Raw genomic sequence first — 26,433 nt, 5'->3', positions numbered from 1 at the left:
TAGTAGCTTGGCCCAGAATGGTAGCAATGCAAATAGAGAGCAGATGGATTAGAGAAGTATTTATAAGGTAAAATTGACAAAACTTGTAGACTGACTACATGCTGGAGGGAAAAGGCTGAAAGTTTGTATAACACAGAATAAAGAGCAAAAGACAACAGAGTCATGGACGGGACTGGAAGAGATTATGCTGAGTGAAATAAGTCAAGCAGAGGGAGTCAATTATCATATGATTTCACTTATTTGTGGAGCATAACAAATAGCATGGAGGACAAGGGGCGTTAGAGAGGAGTAGGGAATTTGGGTAAATTGGAAGGGGAAGTGAACCATGAGAGACTATGGACTCTGAAAAACAGTCTGAGGGGTTTGAAGTGGGGGTGGGGGGTGGGAGGTTGGGGTACCAGGTGGTGGGTATTATAGAGGGCACGGCTTGCATGGAGCACTGGGTGTGGTGAAAAAATAATGAATACTGTTTTTCTGAAAATAAATAAATTGGGAAAAAAAAAAAAAAGACAACAGAGTCGAGTCAAGGTTTCAGCTACCAAGTGATTGGTGGGTCTAATCACTCAGAAAGAGAATACCAGAAGAAGAACAGGTTTGGATGAATTACATAGTGGACAGGCTGAACTTGAGATGTACTAAAGTAACATGTTTTTGGTAAGGAATTTGGAAAATAATGGTAGAATTATAAAAATCACCCATAATCCCTCTACTAAGATATAACTAGTGTTAAGATACTGATAAAATTAATTTGATTCCTCACAATTTAATATTAAGGGCACATATGTGGCAATCCAAGCTATCTATATCAAATGTACAGAATGATAAGATCCTAAGAGCCCTAAAGAACTCCAACATTTAGGACTGAGTAGGAAGAAAAGCCATCAAAGGAGACTGAAAGGAATGGCCAGAGACGCATGAGGAAAACCAGGAGAAAGTAGACTCGGAGGAACCAAAAGATAAATGTTATCAAGAAGGTGGACATGGTCAACTAAGTCATATGTGGCTGCAGGATTAGGCAACAGAAGTGAGAATTATCTATTTTCATGTAAATCTTTGCTGAGAATGTATCGGAATGGCTGGGGCAGAAACCAGAGGAAACTGGTAGACGAATGGCACTGGGAGGTAAAAACACATAAAGACACAATGACAACATTACGTATAGAAAACTCTCATTCACAGGAGCTCAAACCAAACAGAAGTACACAACTGATTAAAAGAGAAAAATCTCTCCTTTTCATGATAAAGATTTACTTCCACCAAAGTAAATTCCACCACAGCATTCCTGGTAATGTTTAACTTAAAACGAATCATGTAAAAACAACCAGACAAACCCAAATTGAGGGGTAGTCTACAAAACAACTGGCCTATATTCTTCAAAAATTCCTTGTCTTTCCAGACAATGACATGGCTGAGAAAGTATTTTTAATATTAAAGGATGGTCTCCTGGATTTTTAAAAATTGCTATAAAGCACATTATGGAAACGTTTAATGAAATGTAAATATGGACATTACATGAGATCATTCAGGAAATTTAATTCAGGAAATTTGTACTACTTAATATAATACTTTATCAATGTTAAATTTCCTGAATTTGATAACTGGGACTTCTAGTTTTATAAGAGAATGCCCTTGTTCTTGGGAGATACATACTGAAACACTGTATTAGGGGTGAAGGGCTAAGGGTTATGAGGTTTACAACTTAACTCTCAAACAGTTCTACAATCACAGTGATAACAATAGTAGGAATAAGAAGACATATATATCTATGTCATAGCCATCAAAATCCTAGAGAACACAGGCAGCAACTTCTTTGACCTCAGCCAGAGCAACTTCTTGCTAGACATGCCTCCAAAGGCAAGAGAAACAAAGCCAAAAATGAAGTATTGGGATTTCACTGAGATAAAAAGCTTTTGCACAGCAAAGGAAACAGTCAACAGAACCAAAAGACAACCGACAGAATGGGAGAAGATATTTGCAAATGTCTTATCAGATAAAGGACTAGTATCCAAGATCTATAATCTACCAAACTCAACACCCAAAGAACAAATAATCCAGTCAAGAAATGGGCAGAAGACATGAACAGACATTTCTGCAAAAATGACATCCAGATGGCCAACAGGCACCTGAAAAAATGCTCCACATCACTCGTCATCAGGGAAATACAAATCAAAACCACAATGAGATAGGACCTCACACCAGTCAGAATGGCTAAAATTAACAAGTCGGGAAACACAGATGTTGGCAAGGATGTGGAGAAAACCCTCTTACACTGTTGGTGGGAATGCAAACTTCCCAAACTGGTGCAGCCACTCTGGAAAACAATATGGAAGTTCCTTAAAAAGTTGAAAATAGAATCACCCTGTGATCCAGCCACTGCACTATTAGGTATTTACCCCAAAGACACAAATGTAGAGATCCAAAGGGGCACCTGCACCCCAATATTTATAGCAGCAATGTCCCAAAAGAGCCAAACTATGGAAAGAGCCCAGATGTCCACTGACAGATGAATGGATAAAGAAGATGTGGTATAATATAAACAATGGAACATTACTCAGTCATAAGGAATGAAATCTTGCCATTTGCAACAACATGGATGGAGTGAGAGGGTATTATGCTAAGTGAAATAAGTCAATCAGCGAAAGACAATTATCATATGACTCATATGTGGAATTTAAGAAACAAAACAGAGAAGCATAGGGGAAGCAGGGAAAAATAAAACAAGATGAAATTAGAGAGTCTTAATCAGAATTCCCTGTGATTAATCAGAGACTCTCAATCACAGGAAACAAGCTGAGGGTTGCTGAAGGGGAGTGGGGTACCTGGGTGATGGGCATTAGGGAGAGCACTTGATGGAATGAGCACTGAGTGTTATATAAGACTGATGAATCACTGACCTCTACCTCTAAAACTAATAATACACTATATGTTAATTAATTGAATTTAAATAGAAAAAAAAAAGGACATATATATCTATATAAAGAAAAATGTGGCAGGGGCGCCTGGGTGGCTCAGTGGGTTAAGCCGCTGCCTTCGGCTCAGGTCATGATCTCAGGGTCCTGGGATCGAGTCCCGCATCAGGCTCTCTGCTCAGCAGGGAGCCTGCTTCCCTCTCTCTCTCTCTGCCTGCCTCTCCATCTACTTGTGATTTCTCTCTGTCAAATAAATAAATAAAATCTTTAAAAAAAAAAAAAAAAGAAAAATGTGGCAAAATATTATCAGAAATCTCAGTGAAAGTTGTATAGGTGTTCTTACATGATTCATGCAACTTTTCTGTAGTTTAAAGTTTTTTCCAGATAAAAAAGCTGCCAAAAAAGGTCCCTTCTGTGCTGCTTTCATGGCAGAGGACACTCACCTCCTCAATAGCAGCATCTTGCAGCAGAGAACGAATGTCCAGACGCATCATATGACGAGGTGCAGTTTCCCAGTGGTCAGCCATCTATTGAAAGATTCAGGAAGTCAAGTCATCTCGGGAAACTACTCAAAGACCAGCTGCACATTTAAGACAAATTTAACTAATACTGTGAAGTCTAACAGGCCAGTTCCTGGAAGAAGGCCACACCTTTTTCACTTAGATACAAAGGATAAGAATCATTTGCTAAAGAAGGTAGAAAAGATTTTCTGAAAGTAAAGAGGATAAACAAGAACTTCCAAACAACATTGATCATACAGACAAAATGAAGCTGAGAATACAACACTTCCTGTTTCCAAAAATCACCTTATTTATTTCTTTAAGTTTTCTTCCATGAATATTTCTCTTGCCACAAGTCTGGTTATCTGCGCTCATTTCAGCCAAATATACCTAAGAAAGAATGAACAGCGATTAAGCAAACAAATGTAACACTTACATGATAATATAAAGTACTCTAAAGCTGTTTTACCTCAAAACCCTTGGTTTTTGCTGCACTCCAAAACTGGTCAAAATGTCTAACTCTGTCATTGATGGCATCCAGGATGATAAAAGGGAAAAAGCCGTCATCCAGAGTCTTTTTGAAAGTTTTGAACATGCTGGTGCGGTAGGTTTCCTCCATCTCAGCTTCGTATTCATATTCCATGACCTAATAGGATATCCCAAAAGAGATACGGAGTTAGCAAAAACAAAGAACCATCCTAAACCTCTTCCCTGGTTAGCCTCTGGATAGAGATAACTTTGTAGTCAGTCTTTCCTTAACACCTAAGTACTAACCTTTGTGTTCAAAAAAGACACAATTACTCTCTGAACACGTTTTCCTCTCAATATTATTAATGAATCAGAGCACAGTCCGAGAGGAATATGCCATACCTTCTTTTTCACTTTCTTTCCAGAATCTGGGTCTTTTTCTTCTTTTTCCACTTCAGTGATGAAGTAATCATCTAAGCTTAGAACTCTAGGTGCGGGTCCTCCAAATTCTACCTCTTTATCCTAAGAATCATGTAGTCAAGAGAGTTAAAGAGAATCCAAAGAATAAATTAATGAATGCTCAAACCAAAGTTCCTTCTCATAGCTACATAACATGCAATCTTCTGGTGGTTTCAAATCAAGCAAAGGCAAAAATATTTATTTAAGCAGAACAAAATGTTTATGGGACAGCATCTCCCACATGGGCCAATAAGAATGAATCAAATAGGAAATACCAGTATGAATATCATACAAGAAGGAACAAAAGCAACGGATTTTTTGGCTTTCCCATACTCACTCGAATAAGTTTTGCAACATGTGTCTTTCCACTGCCAGGCAATCCTCTCATTATAACAACAATCTGAAACATAATGAAAAACCAAAAAAAATCACTCAGAGAAGATTTTTTTACAATGATGTCTTATAGTTAAGTGACATACCATTCTCCAGGATACACCATATGATAGGACATGAAACAAACCTTAATACGTTTGAAAGGACAGAAATAATATAAAGTATGTCTCTGACCATAATGGAATGAAATTAGAAATTAATAGTAGGAAAATTTTGAAAAATTCACATGTGAAAATTAAACACCACACTCCCAAATAACCAATGGGTCAAGGAAGGAATTTAAACATCAGAAAATACTTTGAGATAAATAAAAATACCAAAACTTATAGGACGCAGCTACAGCAGTGCTGAAAAGGAAGTTTATAGCCATAAACACCTATATGAAGAAGAAAGATCTCAGATTGATAACCTAACCTTCACCTTCAGACACTGGAAAAAGAAAAACAAACCAAATCTGAAGCAAGGAGAAAGAAGGAAATAATATTAGAGCAGAAGTCAATAAAATAGACAACTGAAAAACAATAAAGAAAAATCAATAGAACCAAAAGCTGGTTCTTGAAAAGATCAACAAAATTGACAAACCTTTAGCTAGACTGACTAAGAAAAAAGAGAAAAGACTCAAATTATTAGAATCAGAAATGAAGGATGGAACACAACTAGCAACTTTACAGAAATAAAAAATTGTTTAAAGGAATACTACCAACGGTTGTATACAAACAAATTAGACACCTTAGGTGAAATGGGCGAATCCCTTGAAAGACACAAACAACTGAAAATGACTCAAGAAAAAATAGACAATCTGAATATGCCCATGACAAGTGAAAAGATTAAATTAGTAATTGCAAACTACCTGCTGATGTACTGTATGGTGGTTAACATAACACACACACACACACACAAAAAAAAAAAGTAAGAAAGAAAAAGAAAACTACCTGCAAAGAAAAGCTCAGAGGTCCACATAATTTCATCACTAAATTCCAACAAATATTTAAAGAACTCTTTACAAGTTCTTCCAAAAAATAGAAGAGGAAGGAACAACTCTCTACTCATTTTATAAGGCCAAGCAATTGAAATCAAGCAGATACTCTAAAACCAAACACCAAAAACATCACAAGAAAACTATAGATTATCTCTTATGAATATGGATGCAAAAATCCCCAATGAAATACTGGCAAAGGGAGTCCAGCAACATTATTATACACCAAGAATTATACACCATGACTAAATGGGATTTATCCCAGGGATGCAAATTAACATCCAAAAACCAATCACTGTAATCAATACATCATTATCAATAGAGAAAACAAACAAACAAAAAACAACCCCCCAAAAATCACATACAAAAGAATAAAATCACACACATTAAAAAATAAAAATCACAAAAATCTCAACTGATGCAGGAAAAGCATTCAACAAAATCCAACATCACTTCATGATAAAAACATTCAACACACTAAAAATGGAAGGGAATCTCTTCAACCTAATAAATGACATCTACTCAAAACCCACAGCTCACATCACACTTCATGGTGAAATACTGAAAGCTTTCTCTCTAAGATCAAGAGTAAATAAGGATGTCTACTCTTATCACATCTATTCAATACTGTACTGGAGGTAAGCAAGAAAAGAAAAAAATTAAAAGGCATTTGGATTGGAAAGGAAGAAGTAAAACCCTCGCTATCTGCAGATGACATGATCTCGTATATAGAAAGTCCTAGGGAATCCACTAAAAATTAGTTAGAATAAATGGAATTTAGCAATGTTGCAGGATCAATATATAAAATAAGATCAATATATAAAAGTCAGTTGTATTTCTATACAACTGGAAACCCCAGAATGGAATTTAACTATATCAATAACAATATTAAAGTGTGGAGTGGCTTAAACAATCCAATTAAAAGACAGAAGCTGTTAGACCACATTAAAAAATGTGATCCAACTATATGCTGTGCTGTCTAATAGAGACCTACTTCAGATTCAAAGACACATAGCTTGAAAATAAAAGGATGGCAAAGATAAATCATGCAAATAAGCAACCACAGGAAAGCTAGGATAGCTATACTAAAAATAGATGAAATAGATTTTATTTTATTTATTTTTTTTTTATTTATTTGAGAGAGAGAGACAGTGAGGCAGAGCATGAGCGAGGAGAAGGTCAGAGAGCGAAGCAGACTCCCCATGGAGCTGGGAGCCTGATGTGGGACTCGATCCCGGGACTCCAGGATCACGCCCTGAGCCGAAGGCAGTCGTCCAACCAACTGCGCCACCCAGGCGTCCCGATGAAATAGATTTTATGACAATGATTTATGTAGTCAAAACATCTGATGGAAATCTCTAGTATCAGTCTGCTGAAACAGAATCTAACTATTTTGCAATATAAATTTAAGAATGTATACATTTGACACCTGTCAGAATGGCTAAAATCAACAACATAAGACATAGCAGGTGTTGGCAAGGATGTGGAGAAAAAGGAACCCTTGTGCACTGTTGGTGGGGATGCAAACTGGTGCAGTGCTGTGGAAAACAGCATGAAGGTTCCTCAAAAGTTAAAAATACAACTACCCCCTGATCTGGCAATGGCACTACTGGGTTATTTACCCAAAGAATACAAAAACACTAATTCAAAGGTATACGTGCACTCCTATCTTTACAGCAGCATTATTTACAATAGTCAAGATATAGAAGCAGCCCAAATATCCAACTGAACAAAGAAGATGTGGTGTATATATAATAGAATATTATTTAGGCATAAAAAGAAGAAATCTTGCCATGTGCAATGACATGGACGGAAAGAGCACAATGCTAAGTGAAATAAGTCAGTCAGAGAAAGACAAATACCGTATCATTTTACTTACATGTAGAATTTAAGAAACAAATGAGCAAAGGGAAAAAAAGAGGGAGAGAGAGAGAAACATATCAAGATACAGACTCTTAAGAGGACAAACTGATGGTTACTAGAGGGGAGAGGGGTGAGCGGATGGGTTAGACAGGGGTGGGGATTAAGGAGTGCCCTTGTCCTGATAAGCACCAGGTGACGTATGGATGTGTTGAATCACTATATTGTACACCTGAAACTAATATAACACTGTTAACTAACTGGAAAAAAAAAAATACACATTTGGAGGTCACTAGGAAAACAAGCCCAAGCAAATCAAGTCTCCTAATTCTCCCTCTTTTTGTTTCACATGCCATAAAACCAAATCCACTTTCCCCCTCTTCAAAATAACAGAGCAATGAATGGACCTCTTATGAACTGTTTTCTGAAGTTTTCAACATGTTTTTCTGCCAAGCAATTAATCTCTAATTTCCTAAATTCTATAGGGTAAGCAATTTGAGATTATATAATAACTTGGAGATGGTAAGATTGCCTTGACTCTGGTATTACCCTGTCACAGAAAAATCGAGAAATTCTAACTCAGGATATTTAAAAAAAATTTTTTTTTTAGATTTTATTTATTTATTTGACAGAGATCACAAGTAGGCAGAGAAGCAGGCAGAGAGAGAGAGAGAGAGAGAAGGGGAAGCAGGCTCCCTGCCATGCAGAGAGTCAGATGTGGGGGCTCGATCCCAGGCCTCTAGGATGATGACCTGAGATGTTTTAACCCACTGAGCCACCCAGGCACCCCTCTACTCAGGATATTAAAAAGATCTCCTATCAGCCTCTGATTGACAAAAAAGTCAACTACATAGGACTCACTCGCTCAGGTCGGCTTTCTCGGCCAGGGGGTTTCAAAATATCATCCACGTTCTTAGATTCAGGTTTCTTCTCAACCCGTGGAGCTGGAGGTGGCTGGTGGCTTAGTGAAGGAGCTGGCAGGGGCATTCGCTCCTCTGGGTAAGTTCTTCGTTCTCCTAGGATTCCAGCAGTCGAACAAAATTACTATTTATGTGGTAATTATTTTAAATTTTAACTCTCTTCAATCATGCTAAGGTAATATTATTCATGATTTTGGGGGGGCCACTTTTAACCTTAATGAGAGAAAGTCTAAAGAAACATAAATCTATTAAAATCAAGAAAATAAAAAGATTCAGGTACGATTTCAGGCAAACAGAATGTCCTGAAAAATACTAAATCATCTTTGTTTGCATTAAATTTAGCAAAAAGAGAGCCTGATGCAGGACTTGATCCCAGGACCCTGAGATCATGACCTGAGTCGATGGCAGGGGCTTTAAGCTGCTCTGCCACCCAGGCGCCTCTACACTGCTACTTTTGATAATAATGTTGCCATCTCTGAAAAATCTGTGAGTACATTTTACTCTGAAAGTTTATATCCTTAGCTGATTTGGATACAGAAACATCTCCACTGATTTGCATTCTCAACATCCTCCAAACATACCTCCAAACATGGATGGACCTTCGTAGGCTGGTCGGTCAGACTTCCGGTCATAGGATGGCCTATCAAATCCCCCTCTTCTGGATGAGGAATGGTCTTTTTTGTCTCGATATGACTGAGTCCTGTAAGATGCAACAGGAAGTGCTTTAGAAAATAAAAAAAAAAAAAAATGGGAGGTCTGTCTTACAATGCAGTATTTACTATCTGCCCAATTTTCTCCATGTATAGCTACTATACAGTTGACATTTTCATTTTTATTTTGCTTTTCCATTTAGATCTGCCTTGCATATACACATCTAAAGAGCTCATGAATTGCAAAAATACACTATTTGCCTATTACTTAGGTAATGACTACACCTTTACTAACAATATTATTTCTTTGCCTTACTAGCTATCTCCATCTCCCATTCAATTCTCTGGAATTCAAGCTCACAAAGTTTAAACAGACTAGGTACATAGTCTGGAACTGCTCATACCTTTCCAAATTATACATACATATGTACAAGAAGAACACATCATTTACTGAATTTCCTTTAGATACAATGACTTTTGCTGAACTTAAGCCTATGATAATTTGTACACCTGGCAAAAAGATATTTTTCATAACATACCTATCATCTCGAGGTCGGCGTTCTCTATCAAATCGATCCCGGTCATAGTCAATCACACCCCGATCTCGGTCTCGGTCTCTGTGTGTCTCCCGATCCCTTTTGAAATCTCGATGATCTGCCATGACATTACTCTGACGATCAAAATAAGGCTCACGGTCTCTGTCTCTATCATAACGGTCACGTTGGCCTGTGTGCTCTATGAAAACAATTAGTACACGGTAAGAGCTACATCTCCTTTTCTGAAATAAAAGCAGAAAGGTGCAAATTTAACTATAGAACTGGTATAAATTATGATTCTAAATTCAACTTATGAATCTTTTAACTATATGGAAGGGAGACCCAGATAATTTACCAAAAGGAAAATCACATGTAATTAGGAATTTTGATTTAAGAATATTGATCTCTCAAACCACCTCACACCAGTCAGAATGGCTAAAATTAACAAGTCAGGAAACAACAGATGTTTTTGAGGATTTGGAGAAAGGGAAACCTTCCTACACTTCTGGTGGGAATGCAAGCTGGTGCAGCCACTCTGGAAAACAGTATGGAGGTTCCTCAAAAAGATGAAAAGAGAATGACTCTATGACCCAGCAATTGCACTACTCGGTATTTACCCCAAAGATACAAATGTAATGATCCGAAGGGGCACCTGTACCCCAATGTTTATAACAGCAATGTCCACAATAGCCAAACTATGGAAAGAGCCCAGAGGTCCATTGACAGATGAATACATAAAGAAGATGTGGTATATATATACAATGGAATATTAAGGAGCCATCAAAAATGAAGTCCTGCCATTTGCAACAATGTGGACAGAACTAGAGGGCATTATGCTAACCGAGATAAGTCGATCAGAGAAAGACAATTATCATATGATCTCACTGATATATGGAATTTGAGAAACAAGGCAGAGGATCATAGGGGAAGAGGAAAAAAATGAAACAAGATAAAACCAGAGAGAGAGACAAACCGTAAGAGACTCTTAATCACAGGAAACAAACTGAGGCTCACTGGAGGAGGGGGGTGGCGGGAGGGATGGGGTGGCAAGGTGACGGGACACTGGGGAGGATATGTGTTGTGGTGAGCACTGTGTATTGTGCATGGCTGATGAGTCCCAGACCTGTACCCCTGAAACAAATAACACATTATATGTTAATAAAGAAAAAAGTACTGATCTCTTTGACTCCTACCTGTCTCAAAAGTTGATCTTTCAGGTAGTGGATCTGGGCGCAAAGTTATTCTTTCTCCATAGGGTATCTGCTCAACTTTATTAGTGGACATATCTGGTGAACAAAATCAGGGAAAAAACACTATAAGAATGAAGGTTAAAGAAGACAAAGGTGAAGCTAACAACTTCTTAAGAATCTCAAATACAGACCTGTCACCATCACTTACCTCGGCCATGGCCATAATCAACAGTCTGCTGCACTGGCGGTGGCTTGGACATTGGTGGCATACCCATAGGCAATGGGCCAGGAGGGGGGATAGGAGGGTGAACATGTGGAGGTGGTAATACTGGAGCAGGTGGAATTGTTCCAGTTTCTGGTTTAAATTCTGAATTCAGTCCTTGTTCATCATTTGTATCCCAGAGACCATAGAAAGAATCTTCATCCCAGCGTTCCTGTTCCACAGCTGAAGTCTGTGGCTTTATTACTGGCGGAGGAGGTGGAGGTGGAGGAGGCGGTGGCGGTGGTGGTGGTATTGGGATAGGCGGCCTGGTCACGGGAACAGATGATCTTACTGGTGGAGCAGAAGGCCTTATAATCGAACCTGGTGGTTTACCCATAGGAGGGGGTGGTCTATAGGACCCCGGAGGCTGGAGAACAGAGTAAATGCTTTAGTGGATAAGCAGACCATCATGTTTTCACACATCAGTAGAAATTAAAATCTGATTCTCCATCCATAAAAGAAAAAGTTGATAAACTGGAGTCACTCAAAATTAAAAACTTTTTGTGTTTTAAAATACACCATAGGAGAAAAATACGCAAATCACGTATCTGATAAAGGATTTGTATTTAGAATACGAAAAATTTTTATAACTTAATAAGACAAACAATAGAAAAATATATACAGGCAAAAAATTTGGACATTTCTCCAAAGAAGATACCAGAATAAGCACTTGAAAAGATCCTTAACATCATTAGTCATCAGGGAAATACAAATTAAACCATAATGAGATACCCTCTCATACCCAGTAGAATGGCTGTAGTTAATGAAACAGACAATAGCAAATGATGCCAAGAATGCAGAGAAACAAGAACCCTCTTAGATTGCCAATGGGAATGTAAAATGGTGCAACCACTTTGGTAAATGGCTCAATAGTTGCTCAAAAGGTTAAACATAAATTTACCATACACTCAGTGATTCCATTCCCAGGTGTCTATCCAAGAGAAACATATCCACTTAGAGACTTGCACAAGTATTCATAGCAGCATTATTCAGTAACCAAAGGTCTATCAACAGATGAACGGATAAACAAAACATGGTATATCCATACAACAGAATTTTCTTGGCAATAAAACGAAATGAAGTGATGATTCACGCTACAATATGGATGAACTTTGAAAACATGAGGCTACTTAAGAGACTTGAAAGACCACATATTGTATGGATTCCATTTAAATGACATGCCCAGAAAGACAAATCTAGAGAGTCAAAAAGTAGATTAATTGTTGCCTGGAACCTGGGGCAGGAATGAGGATTAACTGCAAACTGGCAAAAGGGAATCTTACTGGGGTAATGACCATGTTCTAAAACTGGGTTATGGTGATGATTGCTCAGCTTGGTAAAATTTATTAAAAATCACTGAGTCACACACTGAAAATGGGTAGATTCTTTGTTATGCAAGTACCTCAATTAGGTTATTTAGGAAAAAGAAAAACAACGGTCTTCGACCTTTTGCTAGACTGGGCTGGCTCTCGCTATTGCAGTGGTGACCCACCTCATCCTGTCTGATATTCTTACATCTGGAGATCTTCCTATTTCTCTAAGCTCTCCCACCTAGAAACACAAACCCAGGGCCTTTCTTACAATCTCACTCTTTGGGTGCCAAGGTGGCTCAATCTGTTGGGCGAACCCTCTTGATTTCAGCTCAGATAGTGATCTTGGGTTGTGGCATCAAGTCCCATGGCAAGCTCTGGAGTAAGCAGAGACTGAGATTCTCTCCCTCTCCCTCTGCCCCTCTGCTTGTTCTCTCTCTCTGTGTCTCTCTCTCTAATAATAAAATAAATAAAATCTTAAAACAAACAATCTCACTCTCAGTTTTTTCTTCCCTCTCCCCTTAACTCAGTAACAGGAGTATGGCTCCAGCTCAGCCCCAATGTCTGCCTTGCCCTGAAGCACCCAATTCTAGGGACTCTTCTCCAATGCCTGAGATTTACAGGCCTGAAGAAAATCATGCGTCCTTGCAAATGTCATCTGTTGAGACACCCCACATGGAGACCATCTCTCCTCTTCCTCCCTCCGTGGATCTGTTTGTTCAGGACAGCCCGATTCTTCCACCAGTCTCAGAGTAAAACTACTACCCACTTCTATAGAAGCGAGAACAGCGAAGAAGGAAGATGTGGCCTTGGCCAAGAAACGGACGATCAGAACCCTATTCTCTCAGACCCAACTACATATACTCAATGACGAATTTCAGAGACAGAAATACCTCGTCTCCCAGCAGATCCAAGAACTTCCCAATTCCAAACATTAGCTACATGCACGTTAAGACATGGTTCCAGAAACAGAGAATGAAATGTAAGAGGTGCCAGAAACACAATTGGCCAAATAGCAACGGCATGACTCAGGACAGATCAGCAAATACAGAACACCCAGGCTTCTCTTCCTGTCACCAGGGATAACTGATGAACACTTCCAGAACCTTTCCATAGGGAGCAACCATTCCTGCAGCAGTTAGATCTGGTGTCCCCAGGCCTGGAACAATGATTCCTGGAACAACCAGCTCCACAACTGTGGAGAAAAATCCCTGCATCCCCAGATCCAGTTCTAGTCAACTCTGGTCAGTGATGTGGAGTCTATCTTAGGAACGGCTGGGGAAGCCATAGAGTAATACAGCAAACTGCTAAGTACCTTAGCACCCAGCAAAGAAAGGATTTATTCTCAAATGACTGAACGTACAGCCTGAAGATGAGTGACGATGAGTATATTATTCAATCTCAATTTGGGCTCATCTCCTAGGATCTGTCTTTTAGGGTCCTGCATCTCTGCCTTGATATTCTGTTTCTCACTATGCTGTGTCAACTGAGGGGGTACAAATGGAGTCTAATCAAAGAGGTTCCAGTAGCATTGGCTGCTATGGACAACATAGCATGCTTCTGGCTATAGATAACTAGATGCAGTGATAATTTGGATATCTTTAGGCTCTAAAATCTAATCTCAAGAATTGGAAGTAAAAACACAAAGGTGTGGGGCGCCTGGGTGGCTCAGTGGGTTAAGCCTCTGCCTTCGGCTCAGGTCATGATCTCAGGGTCCTGGGATTGAGCCCCACATCGGGCTCTCTGCTCAGCGGGGAGCCTGCTTCCTCCTCTTTCTCTGCCTGCCTCTCTGCCTGTTTGTGATCTCTCTCTGTCAAATAAATAAGTAAAATCTTAAAAAAAAATACAAAGGTGTGTGATGAAGGCTTATTTGTATTTTCTGACATTGTGAGGCTTTAGTTGTTAATAACCTCAGTTGTTACAGTAAAGTGTTAAGCTATAATGTGCTTCATGGGTTTCCTCTGCCCCTTGTGTTGTTTTATTATACTCCTAATTTGTTCATTATTCTAGTATTTGTGGAAAGATGTTTTGTATTTTAATGTATTATGATAATAGTACCAGTTGACTGGTTGGTTTATAGGTTTAAGTATAAATAAATAAAATACCCATTTCAGGGGCGCCTGGGTGGCTCAGTGGGTTAAAGCCTCTGCCTTCTGCTCAGGTCATGATCTCAGGGTCCTGGGATCAAGCCCCACATTGGGCTCTCTGCTCAGCGGGGAGCCTGCTTCCTCCTCTCTCTCTCTCTCTGCCTGCCTCTGTGCCTACTTGTGATCTCTATCAAATAAATAAATAAATAATCTTAAAAAAAAAACCCACTTCAAAAGTATTGGGCGTTAATTAATGAATCGCTGAACACTGCATCAAGGACTAATTATGTACTATACAGTAGCTAACTGAACATAATCAAAAAACAAACAAAAAAACCTTGTCCTCAACATTATCATCCCCTCCCCCCAATGTACCACCCTCTTTTTCACCTTCCTGAAAAGTTAGGGACTTAGTTATTTAAATATAAATGTCCCAGGCCCACCCCACACTTACAGAATTTCCACAGCGGGTAAGCCTAGTACTAGTTAAAAACAAAACCTCTGTGAATAATTCTGACGTTGACCCCTTGGCTAAGAACCTCTGCTATAAACTATCTTTCTCACTCTGGTGACCTCTTGCTACAAAAAGAGTGAATTTCCAGAGACAGAAATAAACTCTAGCTAGCCTCCTCATTTCTATTCAGTTGTCTGGTTGACAAGAGTAGTTTGTGGCAAGATTGGTACCAACATACAACATCAACACCAGGAAACACCAAAACAAAGAAAATTAGTGGGACATTTGGTAACCTCCCCAAGAGGGAGTGCCACTGTAGCATGCAATGTTTACAATGGTTTTCCCAAAGCAATCACCAAATATCAACAGAAATGTGTATTAAAGAGACAGTGGAACCTCTTGACAGATCCTTTCTACTCAGTACTGAACCCCAGTTGTCAAATTCTATTTTAATCTTCGCAAGCTTGATTCAAATGCTCACTACACTTTTCTCTTAGTTCATTGTTTCTGGTTTGTTTGTTCTTCACGGACAGCTATTTTAGACCTTATAGATACCAGCCAACAATATATATTACTTACATATTTACTCATGGATGGGTTGTACTTCAAAAAACAAACTTTTTTTTTTTTTACAAAGCGAAGGTCAAGCAAAGCTTTATTCCGCCAAAAAACAAACTTTTTGAGTAACAAATGGATTTGGCCAATACACAAGAAATGTTGTTTAACTAGAGATCACTACAGGCTACAGTTAAAGACAAAGGGTTACTACCTAAGGGTAAACATTCAATTATGGCATTTTAAACTTGAAGAAAATGCCAATATAAGACAAAAACTATTGTGTCTGGAGCTATCCAGTCCTGTTTCAAATATCTTAAGAACTCTTGGGACCATGTCTATAAATAAAATAGAAAATGTTTTCTTCACACTACACAGTGAAAGCAATACATTTGTAAAAAACAAAAAACAAAACATCCCTACATATTTACATAAGAAAGAATAACTACATTAATAATAAAATAAATTGCTAAGAAAAACCTCAAGAGTCAAAGAGATAAATGGGTAAAGAACAAAAGAGAATTTTTACAAGAAGAAATATAATATGGGAAAAAAACCTCACATTCATTAATTATCAAAAATGCCTATTAAAATATCTTATTAAGACTATTAAATCTACTAAAAATATTAAGTAGCTGACACTTGCAAGGCTCTAGTATACATGTTATACAACTATTTTTAAAAGCCATTGGCTGTATTCCAGGAATCATTAAAAATGTCCTTATTCTGTAACTGAAAGTATCCCACTTCGGGAATTTAAGATGATTCTTCTTCTTTTTTAAGATTTTATTTATTTGAGAGAGAGAAAGTGCACAAGCAAGCAGGGGGAGGGGCAGAGGGAGAAGCAGACTCCCCTCTGAGCAGGGAACCCAACGTGGGGCTCAATCCCAGGACCCTGAGATCACGATCTGAGCCATTAAGCAGACACAACCGAGTGAGCCACCTAGGCACCCCATGAGCTCTGTTTAAAAGGAAAGACTAGCAAGGTTAACAGACAAACTACAATAAGATAATGGCTATGACAGAGGCTTGTACAAGATGTTACAGGGGTATATGTGAAGGCAACCATCTTACACAAGTGGAAAAGATACAAAGCTGAGCTCTAAAAAATGAACAAGAATGAACGAGGTGGAAAAGGGGATAAGAAGAGAAAGAAAAGAAACTCTGGCTTTAGAAAACAACATGCATGTGCAAAGGGATGGAGAGGTAAGAGCCTGGCACACTTGCAGAGTTGTAAGAAGCTCCATGTGGAAGAAAAGCAGAGTGTAGGAGAGTGATGGTAATGGTAAGTAATGGTAAGCGGAGGTCAGTCCAGTTCAGGAAGAACATAAAGTGTTCTAGATTTCATCCTGAAAGCCATGGGGGAATAGTGAGGTTTATGTTTCTGCATGTCCATCTGGCTAGAAGTCCTATCAGTGCTGTCTGAAGTGAAGCAGAGGGGTAGAGAATGGCACTAGAGAACTTTGGGGGGGTAATAGAAATTCTGTTCTTCTTTGTATTTGTCAAAACTGGGTGGCTCGGTGGGTTAAGCCGCTGCCTTCGGCTCAGGTCATGATCTCAGGGTCCTGGGATCGAGTCCCGCATCGGGCTCTCTGCTCAGCAGGGAGCCTGCTTCCTCCTCTCTCTCTCTCTGCCTGCCTCTCTGCCTACTTGTGATCTCTCTCTGCCAAAAAAAAAAAAAAAAAAAAATCTTTAAAACTCAAGCCTACGTAGGCTTAAAATGACTTATGACACGTAAACTATACTTCAAAATTTGGTTCAAAAATACAGTAAAATAGGGGCGCCTGGGTGGCTCAGTGGATTAAGCCGCTGCCTTCGGCTCGGGTCATGATCTCAGTGTCCTGGGATCGAGCCCCGCATCGGGCTCTTTGCTTGGCGGGAGCCTGCTTCTCTCTCTCTCTCTCTCTCTGCCTGACTCTCCACCTGCTTGTGATCTCTCTCTCTGTCAAATAAATAAATAAAATCTTAAAAAAAAAATACAGTAAAATAATTACTCTATCAGCAGAATGGAAAATGGATCAGAGGGGAATGAGATGCGGAGATGAACGAGGATGTTTCTGGAATAATCTAGGCAAGAGCTGACGAAGGCTAGGACTGAGGTTGTGGGGAAGTGCAGGACAGTGCATCTGACTAATATTAAAAAGGTAGTAAAATCAGTCAACAGAATGACTGAAGATGAAAGGGCAGGACAAAGGAAAGAGTTAAGGCTGACTTTCAGGTTTCCAGATTGCGCGACTCGGTGATGGTGAGGAGAAAGAACAAGTTTAGTGGAGAATGATAATGAGCTCCGATTTGAATACGCTGAGCAACAGGACACACATCCGGAAGCTGATGGTTGCACACACAGGACAGGAGACACAGAGAGGTGAAATCATGGTGGCCGTTGGTGTTAACAACTATGTATGAGTTTTATTTGTTAGACCAGGATGAAAGGGAACACTGAAAAATGAAGAGTTAATCTCATGAAATGGTTTGAGTTTTTTTTCTCTCATTGTATTGTTATAAAGTTATTTGCATGACAACATTTTTAAAAGCCCATCACTGGCACTAAGGTAAAAACAACAAACAACAAAAATGAATGGAAAACAAAGGGAGAACTTGATCAAACAAGTCTTTAACAGAACTTTACCGCCTGAACTGGGGCATGATGTTTGATCCCTTCCATAGCTGAGGAACCAGTAGCCCAAGGAGGTGGGGAGACCAGGAGGCTCACAGGAACAAGGTTCAAGGGGAGCCCCTGCAACTGCCCAGATGAAAAACAGGACTTTTTGAACAAAAGAGATTATTAGGAAAATTCTACAGTTTTGTGATCATGAAGCCATGTAGCTCAGGCATGCTTGGTGTACTTATCAAAACCTAGGGAAAAGATGCACTTGTCACACTTCTGACCACTTAAAAGATTTTCAAAGGTCAATTACCATTAGCTTTTTACTTTCCCCAAATTTACATTTTATCTAGAGGAAATTTTATACTCACTACAACAGAAGAAAATCAAACAACATAGAAACAAACAAAGCAGGAACACCTTCATTTCCTGAGCACATATTTTCCCATACCGGGTACATTCCAGGCCTTGAAGATGCGTTCTGCAACCTCGCGTCCTGGGGAGGCAGATGGTCAGGCATCTGTGGCTCCGACCCAAAGTCCTTCATCTTCTGAAGCTGTTCTTTCTGCTCCCTGTGAACAAATAAAATTGCCATGGTCCATTAAGGCATGTTTACTCCATTCCTAAGTGACTACAATTGTTACCACAGAACAAAAGATAGACCTCAAAACCTTCCTCTAAAACCCTCTACAGTGCCCAGAGAGCACCTGCAGGGTAACACTCTCTTGCCTTTATACAACTAACTGACCTGTCATCTACAACCTATAAATGACTACAAAGTATTCAAGGATCTTCAAGGGCCGACTCTACAATCTGCCTCATGAGTCTATTCTAAAATATTATCTACTTGTCATGTGTTTCTTTCATTGAACAAAAAGTTCTCTCGCTATATTTTTTGTTCAAGACTCTAGACCAGAAGTTGCAAAATGGTGGCCAAATATGGCCTAGAAATTTTTTTGTTTTAATTTGGCTTTCACATCAGTTTTTAAAATCTGAATTAGCTGCCATTATTTACAAAGCAAGATATTTCACATAAAAATTCACATATAAATTCACATTTTAAAGGGATTTGGTAACAATGGGCCTACGTTCCCTCATGTCAACAATGAACTGACTGGAGTAGTGGCCGTCCACTTTACATGAAGCAGTCTGCCACATTCCTCACCACACCCCAGTTATACTGGCCCACTTTTACTCATTTTAGTTACCTCTGTGGTTCTTGTGGGTATTTTAGTTACAGGCCCTGCTGTGTGTAGTGAGAACAAATGTCAGTCTATACCTTTAAAAATGACACTTCATATTCCTAAAGAGTAATTTTGTAACTCTTTATGCTTTTCTTCAAATCTCTGGTCAAATTCTTTTTTTTTTTTTTTAACTTTTCCTTAAAATGCCTACTTTAATCAGGTGTAACATCTACTATAACCTCTTCAGACCTTTTACCCTACATTGGGTATAGTGACTCAAATAGACACAAAATAAGGGTCAATATCGTTTATTTTTTGCCTCATATAAATCATATTATGACTGTACACCAATACAACATAGCTTACATGTATTCAACTATGACAATTCTTACCCATCACCTTCATATATTTTAATTATGTTTATGTTGCCTAGAAAGAGCTTTATAAAAAAAAGATGGTGAAGAAGAAGCACCTTTTATCCAGCATTTCCATATAAAGCAATAATGGATGACAAGGAAATTTTAAAAAGAAAAGGAAAGAAACCTTGGCAGCTTGCAAACACCAATCAGCTTGGTGTTCTCCATGAACAAAACAGCTTTTAGAGCTGGACAGACTGCATTCAAATTCTGGGTTTGCCACTGATTAGCCAAGTGGACTTAACCTCTCTGAGCTTTAGTGTCATCTGTGAAGCGAGGATATGGATGCGGATGCGTCTACTTATCTCTGCAGGCCTTTGAGATAAAAGGATTTAAGACAGGAGGACTGAGATAATATATACTAAATTATTAGCACAGTGCCCCCCACACAGTGGAGGTTAAATTAAAGGTGTCTGTAACTTAAAACTGAACAGTGTAGCAACTAAATGTTCTCTAGCATGTTTTCACACCTTCTTCATGAGTCATCTGGAAGCGTCCAATCTCTCACAGCGTATCTTCTATAGACAGAAATCTCCTGTGCTGCCCAAGGTACCAGATCTTTCATCTGGACCTACAGGTACTTTTCCTCATTACACTTTTCCAGTCATAAAGCTGCAGTTATAATTTCAACTGGTATAATCCACAAATGTAGACCAGAATTGAAAAATGAAGGAAACATAATACACTGGAATATATCAAAACCTAACCATTACTTTATTTTCTCAAAACACTGTTAATTCCTAAGAAATTACTCCAAGGCTTACAATCTATCAATGACTCCTAAATTCTCCTCTCACAATACAGTTGGTTTAAGGATTAAATGAATATATACAAAGTATTCAATACAGTTCCAGGCACATAGTAAGCATGCAATGTTAGCTTTTTTATTTTATTTATTTTTATTGCAACTACCTGGGAAGCATTATGTAGATCCCTATACATAGGTGATTGTAAATCAAGAAATCCAAGTTCTAGTCTCCACTTCACAAAGAAAATATTTGATTATGCAGAAACAAGTAACATCCTCAAGTAGAGATATCTGCTTCTAGTTATAAGGAAAGATAAAACACCCCAGAAAGAAAGTATCAATGGTTAGACAAATCTGAGGACACTTCCAGGTAAACCATTCTTGGCTTCAGCAGAGAAAAACCTTACAGCACTTTCCAAAGTTTTATCGAAGATTAGCAATATGAAGTCTATGAGATCTAATACCAAAGAACAAAATGCCTCCTGGGAGGGGTGGGAGGGGGAAGGTATTACATATGAGCTCTGTGAAGTCCAGAGCACTGGAAAGTTGAAGTTTGACACTTGAAACATGCACAAGTATACGGTATGTCCGCAACACATCTATAAAAGCCAAGAGTGGCTACCAAATTTTCACATTTCAGGACATAAGCTTATAATTAACACAGTTCCTAAATACATATCCTAACCCTAAAACAGCACTGAACGGCCAGGTTACAAATTAAAATTATAAGATAAGAACTTGAAGCAAAATTATTCCATTCAAATATATCACATCACTTTAAAAGAGCAGTCTGCATGTGGTTTTGACTAAAAGAAATGATCTTAAGTAGTCAACTTACCGAAGCATTTTCAGTTCTTGTGCAGCTTTCAAAATGATTTCGTGCTGCCTCTGACTGAGAACCATTACCCCTCCAAGGCCTTGGTCAGAGTCTAAGTTTGTATCCGACCCCATCATTTCAGAAGAATGATGTGAGGAGGGCATATGTTCCGCCATGGGGGAATGTCTATCCACATCAGATGGGTACCATCTGTCTGACAACCGTTCTCTTTCCCAGTCCATTCTGTCAGGGATATAATCTCTCTTTTCCCGCCATGTATCTCCTCTTTCTGGATACTCTCGGATCCTCAACTCACCCCTATCACGAAAATCTCGATCATACCCATGGTCTCGATTTCTTTCTTCTCTCCATCTATCATCCCGATATCTATCCAAAGGTGGAAGAGGTGGGAGGGGTGGTAAAGGTGGAAGAGATGGAATATCCCGTTCACGAAACTGTGATTCTTGTTCATCCAGTGGTCTCCCATAATCTCTGTCCCACTCATTATCCAAATTTCTATCATACATATCCATGGGTCTTCCAATCCGATCCACATCCCTGTCCAAGTCCCTGTCCATTTCCCTGTTGTAGTCCTCATCCATATCCTGATCTCTCTCCCAATCATCCCACCAAGGGCCTCGTCTATCTCCATCATGAGACCGAGATGGTGGTGCTGAGAACCTGTCCTCTCTGTTATATGGATCTAGTGTTTCTTCTTGATAGTCACGTTCACATTCTCTCCAGTATCTTTCTCTATCCCAATCATCAAGTCTTTCTCGTTCCATTGGAGCATTTCTACCATCTAATGGGAACTCTTCATGCCCTCTCTCTTCTCCATGGTTCCATGGAGCCCTAGGAGGCTCATCTCGGTGATATGGATACATTTTTTCCCCACCATCTCCTGGTTCTGGTCTAAATGGACCTCTGTCACGAACAAAATCTGGTCTTCCCAGTCCCCTTTCCCTACTGCCTGGCCCTCGAGGTGGTCCCCTCTCCCTACTCCCGGCTCTTCGTGGTGGTACTCTCTCTCTACTCCCAGCCCTTCGAGGTGGTCCTCTCTCCTGACTGCCAGCCCTTCGAGGTAGTCCCCTTTCTCGGCTGCCAGCTCTACCCCTGTCCTGGCTGCCTTGCAGACCACCTGGCACTTTCTCTCGACTGCCTCCTGGCCTCATCAACCCTCTGTCTCGGCTGCCTTCTCCTCTATTCATCTTCTCTCGACTGTCTTCTCTTCTACCCATCATCTTATCACGAAAGTCTTCTTGCTTGACCAACCCTGGGCCACGGCTGAGCGCCTGGCCTCGACCTCTATTCACTAGTCCTTTTTCCCGTGTGTCTTCCATCCTGCTTTGCCCAGGACCTCTGTAAGATGAACTGCTGCCTCGATTGCCTTCTAACCTATTATCTCTGTTATCTGGCCGAGGCAGCCCCTTCTCTTGGCTGTTTTCTGAATGGGGCAGACCGATACCCAAAGGTTTAAAATCATTATCTGCAGTTAATGACGATGACGTTGTCACTGCTGCTCCTCCCTCCATCCCCCCTGGTTTTGAGGGAAAAGCAGATTGAGAAGGTAGAGGTTTATTTGCAAGGGATACAGGCTGAGTAACAGCTTGGGCTTTGTCCATTTGAGTCTCCATACTTTGAGAATTCTGGTCCCAATCAGAAGGCTCTATGGGCCCTTCCGAGACTTCGCTTTTAGGTGGCTCTTGTTGAGAGTCGCTTAGATTCTCATTTGACTGAGCCGCCTTGGTGTCCTTTACATCTGCAGCAATGGAAAATGTAGCTGACTGCATTTTAAAATTCTTCTGCTGGTTACTATTGGTGTCTGCTAATTGTTCTTTGTTTCCTGAAAGAGGTTCTGCTTGTGACTTAGGTTGCTGCTGATGCTGCTGTCCAAAAGCTGGCTTGGGGCCTTTCCACTGTGGTCCACTTTGTCGAGGACTGAGGGACGTATTGGGGGTAATATAAAACTGAGATGCTGGCCCCCGGGGAATCATTCCCCATTTGCTTTTAGTGCCCTCTGGTGGGTGACCTTCATATCTGGGTCTTGGCCCATCGGGGCGATTTCCTTCAAAACGAGGCCCTTTGGGTCTCGGTCCTTCACACCTTGACCCTAAATCCTCAAATCTTCGAGGACCATCAAATCTACAAGTAAAACAAAAGATATTACTCAAGACAGTAAAGCAGAAAAAAAATATTCTCCATGTAAGAATATTTAAGGCAATCGTGCCTTAGAATCTGTTTACAAAAATGACTCTTTCAGTCATCATATAAATCCTGAGGCATCTACCTAGAATCAGTATGCTAAAGTGGCAGTGCTCAGAAGGTCTCAGGACAGGCTTTGGAATTCACATCAGTATTATTATAATTCACTTCAAAACATCTCCTGCAGCAAGTCACTGATACACTAAATTGTTAAAAAGCAAATATAAACATTGTGACTTAATAGATGGAAAAGTCCACTCACTTTTAATGGGAAAAAAATGCCACAGCTAATTCTGAGCGTACTTTTAGAATTAAAATACAGCCAAAAACTAAACAGGAAACGATTACTACTATAATAAGGGATGATTATAAATATTGTTGGAACTAATATCATCCGGACTAACTGACAAAAATTCAAAAAGACAGTAGCCAGCTATATCTTAGGAGTGCACCCTGACATTTTAAAGTCTGGACAGGGCCCTAAAAATCTGCTATGGACCTACTTGCTCATTCTGTAAATTTTTAGTGCACATCCCCTGCCAAGCACTATAGTACATCCCAGGGATATACAAATAAAATGTCATCTGTTGCCTTCAAAGGGTTTACAATCGAAGAGAAAGAGAATCTAAGTGTAAATAAGTGCCCAGAGGTACAATGACAAAAGTCTATCTGCATTTAACAAAGGCAACAGAGGAGGGGATGGTCATTTCTACCAGACTAAGGGGGTATGGGCTGCTATGCAATAAAGGCTTTATACAATAGATGATGCTGACATTAAGTCTGGAAAGACACATTCTCTGAGGCCAGGCTAGCAGAGTGTATTGGAAATAAGGGAAATGGGTGGCGAGGGCATCGAAGGTTAAGGAAGCACTGTGAGGAAAGCAGAGAAACACACAGCAGCATGGCATGTCTGCAAACAGTTCAGCATGGCGGCAGCAAAGAGGAGCCAGAGTAGGTGACAGCCAGGAAAGGAGTGCGAAGGGAGGGAACGAAGAGACAAGGTAAAGAGTAGGCAAGAATCAATCTCCAGGAGACCTTGTATGCCTTGTGCAGAGACTACTGGTGCTCCTCCAGTAGTCATTCCCCCTTTTCCTTCAGTAACTAAGCCTCTTCATTTTTAGCTGGACACAAAGCTAACCAAACTAAAGACTGACTCTCCCAAATTCTCCTGCGGCTAGGACTTGTAGCCATGTTCTGGCCAATGGGCTGAGAGTGAAAAATGACTGGCGCATCCTTCTGGTTATACCTTCCTGGGTTATAAGAGGAAGGGCACATCTTCCTCTTCAATATTTCCTTTTTCATGCTGGCTCTGACATGGTGGGGAAGCATCTTGGACCATGCAGATAAGGGCATTACATGAAGGGATGAAAAGTAACAAATTAGAAGGAACCTGGACTCTTGACATTGGACAGCCATCACGTAAGTGCTGAGAAAGAATAAACCTCTAATATATTAAAGCATGTGACTGTGGGTTTGTTACCATAGATGAATTAATTCAGCTGGGTAAGAAGCTGGGAATTACTTAATGAGACTTAGAGCCAACTACAGACAGTCTGATTTTTAAAAAGATTGCCCTAGCAGAAAAGTCGCAGATGGATAGGTGGGAAAAGTCTTTTGTAGATTGTTTCTACAATTTGGGTAAATGAAAGTGAAGCCTGTTCTATGGCAGTGACTGACATGAGGATGTAGAGGAGATAAAAGTGAGAGATGTGAAGGACGGTAAAATGGATCGGATTTTCTAACAGGGGAGATTAAAATGATAACAAAAGAATTTAGGATGATTCCAAGGTTTCTGGCTTAGGCATCAACCGATGGTGATACCTTTCATGCTTTTAATGAGATAGAGTTTTTCTCTTATTTGCTTGGGAAATCAGTGAAAAATAAAAATTTCAGTTTCGGATAAAACATTTATCTCCTATGCCTATCAGGAATAGCCATCAGGTTTTGATGGTCTAGAAGTCTTTTAGTATCAAAGGGAGGAATGCTCTCATCAGGGGACACAACAATAACTCCATTAAACTCAACTTGAGACCGCCACCTGGCTACTTTGGGTTCTGATCAAAGGCAAAGAAGGTGGGGCGCCTGGGTGGCTCAGTGGGTTAAAGCCTCTGCCTTCGGCTCAGGTCATGATCCCAGGGTCCTGGGATCGAGCCCCACATCAGGTTCTCTGCTCAGCAGGGAGCCTGCTTCCTCCTCTCTCTCTCTCTGCCTGCCTCTCTGCCTGCTTGTGATCTCTGTCTGCCAAATAAATAAATAAAATCTTTAAAAAAAAAAAAAAAGGCAAAGAAGGGACTTACTGTACTGGCTGGGGGTGACTTGGCCCTGAGCTGAAAGGGGAAATTGGGTTACTACTGCACAATGAGGATAAGGAAGACTATGTCTGCAATGGAGAGCCTCTAGAACACCTCTTAGCACTTCCGTGTTCTGTGATTAAAGTCAATTAAAAATTACAGTAACTCAATTCAGATAGGCTTGTCAATAGCCCAGACCCTTCAGGAATGAAGGTTTGGGTCACTCCACCAGGAAAAAAACAGGACTACCTGAGGTGCATGCTGAGAGCAAAGGGACTATAAAATGGGTAGTGGGGGACGCCTGGGTGGCTCAGTTGGTTAAGCAGCTGCCTTCAGCTCAGGTCATGATCCCAGCGTCCTGGGATTGAGTCCCACATCGGGCTCCTTGCTTGGCGGGGAGCCTGCTTCTCTCTCTGCCTCTGCCTGCCATTCTGTCTGCCTGTGCTCGCTCTCTCTCTCTTTAAAATAAAGGCTTCTTTAAAAAAAAAAAAAAAAGAAAGAAAAGAAAAGAAAATGGGTAGTGGAAGAAGGAAGTTATAAATACCAACTATAGTTACATGACCAGTTGCAGAAAGAACTGTAATAGTTTTGAGTATTTCTTCCTTAATTTGGTATGTTTAAATATATACATATTATTAGTC

The 26,433-nt window shown here is 39.9% G+C and overlaps 1 protein-coding gene and 1 pseudogene across 2 annotated transcripts in view; one reads left to right on the top strand and one right to left on the bottom strand.

The window, feature by feature from the left end:
• Positions 1-26,433, bottom strand: part of YLPM1 (YLP motif containing 1) — a 76,771-nt gene that overhangs the window by 23,457 nt on the left and 26,881 nt on the right. The window contains exons 5-16 of one of the 2 annotated variants that reach the window (XM_044231184.1): positions 21,321-23,441; positions 18,586-18,706; positions 11,070-11,490; positions 10,865-10,957; positions 9,675-9,870; positions 9,067-9,185; positions 8,427-8,581; positions 4,674-4,736; positions 4,280-4,399; positions 3,879-4,055; positions 3,716-3,799; positions 3,353-3,436 (exon numbers count right to left, since the gene is read on the bottom strand). In XM_044231184.1, the coding sequence (XP_044087119.1) occupies positions 3,353-3,436; positions 3,716-3,799; positions 3,879-4,055; positions 4,280-4,399; positions 4,674-4,736; positions 8,427-8,581; positions 9,067-9,185; positions 9,675-9,870; positions 10,865-10,957; positions 11,070-11,490; positions 18,586-18,706; positions 21,321-23,441 (3,754 nt within the window). The remainder of the gene's footprint in view (positions 1-3,352; positions 3,437-3,715; positions 3,800-3,878; positions 4,056-4,279; positions 4,400-4,673; positions 4,737-8,426; positions 8,582-9,066; positions 9,186-9,674; positions 9,871-10,864; positions 10,958-11,069; positions 11,491-18,585; positions 18,707-21,320; positions 23,442-26,433) is intronic. The other variant, XM_044231185.1, reaches the window with a different exon arrangement.
• LOC122894005 lies at positions 12,937-13,790 on the top strand (annotated as a pseudogene).

The sequence above is a fragment of the Neovison vison genome, chromosome 13 (assembly GCF_020171115.1).
Source record: "Neovison vison isolate M4711 chromosome 13, ASM_NN_V1, whole genome shotgun sequence".
Classification (NCBI taxonomy): domain Eukaryota; kingdom Metazoa; phylum Chordata; class Mammalia; order Carnivora; family Mustelidae; genus Neogale; species Neogale vison.
The sequence above is the reverse complement of the archived record's forward strand: the minus strand, read 5'-3'. Positions and strand labels throughout refer to the sequence as shown.